Source organism: Piliocolobus tephrosceles, chromosome 21, assembly GCF_002776525.5.
Source record: "Piliocolobus tephrosceles isolate RC106 chromosome 21, ASM277652v3, whole genome shotgun sequence".
In the NCBI taxonomy this organism is placed as follows: Eukaryota; Metazoa; Chordata; class Mammalia; order Primates; family Cercopithecidae; genus Piliocolobus; species Piliocolobus tephrosceles.
In genome coordinates this window covers 49,334,770-49,340,257 of record NC_045454.1, presented here as the reverse complement: position 1 = coordinate 49,340,257, position 5,488 = coordinate 49,334,770, and the positions used below count along the sequence as shown (strand labels likewise).

General features: G+C 54.0%; 1 protein-coding gene across 1 annotated transcript in view; it reads right to left on the bottom strand.

The window, feature by feature from the left end:
• Positions 1-4,365: 4,365 nt before the first annotated feature.
• SMIM24 (small integral membrane protein 24) overlaps positions 4,366-5,488 on the bottom strand; it is a 5,679-nt gene continuing 4,556 nt past the window's right edge. Inside the window, exon 4 of the mRNA XM_023183619.1 lies at positions 4,366-4,955. Within this exon, the coding sequence (XP_023039387.1) occupies positions 4,802-4,955 (154 nt within the window). The 3' untranslated portion in view covers positions 4,366-4,801. The remainder of the gene's footprint in view (positions 4,956-5,488) is intronic.

Sequence of the window (5,488 nt, the reverse complement as noted above, 5' to 3'; positions counted from 1 at the left end):
GCGATTTGGGAGGCCAAGGCAGGAGGATTGCTTGAGTCAAGGAGTTCAGGACCAGCCTGGGCAACATAGTGAGATCCCCTCTCTACAAATAAACTTAAAAAGTTAGCTGGGCGTGGTGACACACCTGTAGTCTCAGGAGGCTGAGGTAGGAGGATTGTTTGATCCCTGGAGGTTGACGCTGCAGTGAGCTGTGATTGCACCACTGCTGTCCAGCCTGGAGTGCAACAGAGGAAGACCCTGTCTCCAATCAATCAATCAATCAATAAAATAGAAGTAAAAGATGTCCGCCGGGTGCGGTGGCTCAAGCCTGTAATCCCAGCACTTTGGGAGGCCGAGATGGGCGGATCACAAAGTCAGGAGATCAAGACCATCCTGGCTAACCCGGTGAAACCCCATCTCTACTAAAAAATACAAAAAACTAGCCGGGCGAGGTGGCGGGCGCCTGTAGTCCCCGCTACTCGGGAGGCTGAGGCAGGAGAATGGCGTAAACCCGGGAGGCAGAGCTTGCAGTGAGCTGAGATCCGGCCACTGTACTCCAGCCTGGGCGACAGAGTGAGACTCCGTCTCAAAAAAAAAAAGTAAAAGATGTCAGAGGAGGTAAGTGATGAGTAGGCCAATGAGCAGAGGAAGGGTGGGGAGTGGTCCCATCTAGACAGAGGCCCGGAGGGAGGGAGAGAAGGAGCGTCCTCAAATTCTGGCGAAAGTCACAGCCCCTGCAAAGGCCCCAAGGCGGGACCACGCCTGCTTCATTGGAGGAACAGTGAGGAGGCCCATGTAGCTGGAGCAGAGTGAGGAGAGGGATGAGGGACGACTGGAGGTTGGCGGGTGGGGGGACGGGGCAGGTCATGCAGCGCCTTGTGGGCCACAGGGAAAACTTGACTTTTCCTCTGAAGGAGGTGGGAGCCATGGAGGGCTGGGGGCAGAAGGATGGGCCCCAACATGGTTCCAACACGCCCTCCTCCAGGAAGCCTTCCCCACCTGCCCCAGCAGAGCTTCTGTCCCCGATCCCTCCTGACCCAGCCCTGACCACTCAGGGGCATGACCGTGTCCAGCTCTGTCCCCTCCAGCCCGGGAGCCCCTCCCACACTGAGGTCAGAAGGGGAGGGACGCTGGGCCTGGGAGAATCAGGAGTGTGAGAGGGGCTGGGTGCGGTGGCTCACGCCTGCAGTCCCAGCACTTTGGGAGGCCAAGGCATATGGATCTCTTGAGGCCAGGAGTTCGAGAACAGCCTGGCAACTTGGTAAAACCCCATCTCTACTAAAAATACAAAAATTAGCCAGGCGTGGTGGCACGTGCCTGTAATCCCAGCTACTCGGGAGGCAGAGGCACAAGAATCGCTTGAGCCCAGGAGGCAGAGGCTGCAGTGAGCCAATATCTCACCACTGCACTCCAGCCTAGGGAACAGAGTGAGACTCAAAAAAAAAAAAAAAAAAAATGTGAGAGGGGACAGGTGTGGTAGCTCATGCCTGCAATCCCAGCACTTTGAGAGGCGGGCAGATCACTTGAGGTCAGGAGTTTGAGACCAGCCTGGACAACATGGTGAAACCCTGTCTCTACTAAAAATACAAAAATTAGCCGCGTGTGGCAGTTCACCCCTGTAATCCCAGCTACTCAGGAAGCTGAAGCAGGAGAATTGTTTGAACCTGGAAGGTGGAGATTGCACCACTGCACTCCAGCATGGGCAATGGAGCAAGACCCTAACTCAAAAAAAAAAAAAAAAAATTAGCCAGGCATGGGAGTGCATTCCTGTAGTCCCAGCTATTTGGGAGGTGGAGGTGGGCAAATCCCTCCAGCCCGGTAGGTAGAGGCTACAGTGAGCCAAGATCGCGCCACTGCACTCCAGCCTGGGCGACAGAGCAAGACCCTGTCTCAAAAAAACAAAGAGCGTGGGAGACTATTTCTTGGGGAGCTGAGACGGGGCCCTCCATTCTATTCCCCACTCCAAAACCCCAGGTTGAGCCAGAAAAGCTCTTTGCCCCATGGGCTGCTTCCATCTTACCCACAAGACCACAAGCAAGGACGATCCGTTTTTGCAAATGGGGAAACTGAGGCACAAAGAAGTGAGGTAAGGTGCATTAACAGGGCAGCAGGCACACAGATACATGGCCCCATGCCTTCCTGGTGACAGGCACCGAGGACACCGAAGAGGGGGGTCCCAGGCCCCTTCCCACGTCCCCCTCCTAACTTCGGTGGCCCCCACCACCCTCAGCAGCGAGGTTTTGGCGCCCCCTTGTGGGCAGACCAGGAACTCCACCCACCTCCCCCATCCCTGCTCCTCTCTGCAGCGGGAAAGGGGGGCTCCAGCCAGGCCAGAGGAGGCTTCTTGTAGAGCAGGGGTTGAGCCGAGGTCAGGAGGTCAGCTGGGGCTGGGGTGGAAATTCAGAGGGGTGGAAACCTAGCCTCCCGTTGGATCTTACGGAAAACCTCGGTCATGTCCAGCCTTCGGCTTCGGAGTGATGAGATTCCTGGCAGGGAGGTGGGGGCCGTCCCAGCCCTGCAGGCTGTTGGGTTGATTCCCCACCTAAAAACGGGGGCAGGCTTATGACAACCCAAAATGCCCCCGCAAAAAGATTCCAAATGCAGCCGGGTGCAGTGGCTTATGCCTGCAATCCCAGCAATTTGGGAGACCCGAGATGGGAGAATGGCTTGAAGCCAGGAGTTCGAGACCAGCCTGGGCAACATAGCGAGACTCTAGCTCTATCAAAAAATAAAATTAGCCGGGCACGGGGGCTCACGACTGTAATCCCAGCACTCTGGGAGGCCGAGGAGGATGGATTGTTTGAGCCTGGGAGTTTGAGCCCAGCCTGGGCAAGACGGCGAAACTGCCTCTCTACTGAAAACGTGTAAGTTAGTCGGGTATGGTGGCGGGCGCCTGTAATCCCAGCTACTCAGGAGGCTGAGGCATGACGGTTGCTTGAACCTGGGAGTTGGAGGTTGCTGTGAGCCAAGATCGTGCCACTGCACTCCAGCCTGGGCAACAGAGGGAGACCCCGCCTCACAAAATAATTTTATTTTTTTTTTTTAATTTCCAAATGCCCCCTAGTGGAGAAGTCCTGACCCCTGCACTCCAGCCTGGGAAACAGAGTGAGATCTTGTTGCAAAAAATAATAACCGCCGGACGCGGTGGCTCAAGCCTGTAATCCCAGCACTTTCGGAGGCCGAGACGGGCGGATCACGAGGTCAGGAGATCGAGACCATCCTGGCTAACCCAGTGAAACCCCGTCTCTACTAAAAAATACAAAAAACTAGCCGGGCGAGGTGGCGGGCACCTGTAGTCCCAGCTACTCCGGAGGCTGAGGCAGGAGAATGGTGTGAACCCGAAAGGCGGAGCTTGCAGTGAGCTGAGATCCGGCCACTGCACTCCAGCCTGGGCGACAGAGCGAGACTCCGTCTCAAAAAAAAATTATAATAATAATAATAACCACCATCCTGGCTAACACCATGAAACTCCATCTCTGCTAAAAAATACCAAAAAAACAGCCGGGAGTGGTGGTGAGCCCCTGTAATCCCAGCACTTTGGGAGGCCGAGACGGGCGGATCATGAGGTCAAGAGATGGAGACCATCCTGGCTAACACGGTGAAACCCCGTCTCTACTAAAAACACAAAAAACTAGCAAGGAGAGGTGGCGGGCGCCTGTAGTCCCAGCTACTCGGGAGGCTGAGGCAGGAGAATGGCGTAAACTCGAGAGGCGGAGCTTGCAGTGAGCCGAGATCGTGCCACTGCACTCCAGCCTGGGCAACAGAGCAAGACTCCGTCTCAAAAAAAAAAAAAAGAAAGGAAAAGAAAAAGGTCCTCATTAAGAAATGGTCATTGTGGCCAGACTGAGGCTGGAGAATTGCTTGAACCTGGGAGGCGGAGGTTGCAGTAAGCCAAGATCACACCATTGCACTCCAGCCTGGGCGACAGAGCCTGGGCGACAGATCACTCCATCTCAAAAAAAAAAAAAAAAAGAGAGAAATGGTCATTGTTCGGGGCAAGGTCCAGGGCCTGGAGAAGGTGAGGGGAAACGGGAGAATAGAAACTGGGAAAAGGAAGTACTAGTCCCTTTCCAAGATATTGCAGGGCCCTGGGGCACCCCCACCCTCCAAGATACAGCTCCCAGGAACAAAGTCACGTGCCCCAAAACATGGTGGAGTGGGGGAAGGAGCAAAGATTTCCGTGGAGACGGCGCTCGGGGCTCAAAGTCCAGGGCTCAGAACAGCAAAAAACCAGATTGCCGGGGGAGTGTTTAATCTGCCCAGGACATCTGGGCACCTGTGCAGCCTGAGCCTCCTTCTCATCCGGCCAGCCATCATCCCCAACCCCAAAAGCAGCCTCCTTCCCCAGAGGTAAACTGAGTCCCAAGAGATGACAGGAGCCCTTCCAAAGGGCTCTTATGAATGCTTTAATGCAGGCCATCGGGAAGCAACCCTCAGCTGGGAGTGGGTGCATGGGATAGGGGAAGCTCTGGCCAGTAGACATCAGGCAGAAAGAAAAGAAATCAGGCAGTGGGTAGAAGCAGGTGGAGCCATGAGATGGTGGAGGATTGTGGGTGTCTCCTCAACCAGGGATGCTCTCCAAGTATAAGAAGAATCACCAGGTAGGGACCAAGCTCAGGAAGAGGGGTGCATGAAAAACCATGTTTGCCCAGAGAGCCCCCACTGAGGGAGGTGGGGTGGGTTCTAAGCCTTCTTCACTTGAGAACACTGTATTCTGAATCCCAGATGGAGTCATTTCACTGGATTCAAATCCAGGACATTGCTTGTAGGGGTCAGAAGAGGCATCTCTGGGGGACTGCCTGGAAGAGGCAGCCAGGAATCTTCACATGGTTGTGTTCTTTGCTATCTCATGGTATCTGGGCTCTTTTTCCTCCAGCTCCAGTCCCAAGTTGCTCTCTCCTTCCTTCCCTGCCTTTTTCTCCTTCTTCCTCTTCTCTTCTTTCTCCTTGGCCACTTTCTTCTCTCTCTTGTCTTCACTGTAGGGATACAAAGGCCCCAAACCATAATAAGAAACAGAGACACTCCTATTTAATGGCCACTCACTTGAACCCGCCCATGTGATGAGTGTTTTACAAGCAGTATCTCAGTGAGTCTTCAAAATAACCGTAACTACGCAGCCTCACGATTTCGATTTCACAAAGACAGCACTTACGACTCAATTGCTCCATGGAGGGAGGGGTGGATGGATGGATGGATGGATGGATGGATGGATGGATGGATAGATGGACTTAAGCCAAAGGGCCCCTGTTGCCTCTTGGGACTCAGTTTACCCCTGAGGAAGGAGGCTGCTTTTGAGGCTGGGGGCAATGGCTGGGCAGATGATACGGAGGTTCACACTGTATATTCATCATTGCAACTAAGACTCAATTTCTCCATGAATGGATGGATAGATGGGTAGGAGGGTAAAGAAGTTGGGGAATAGATGGGTAGATGAGTGGATGGGTGGGTGGATAGTGGGTGAGTGGATGATCAATGGGTGTATGAATGGATGGATGATCAATGGGTGTAT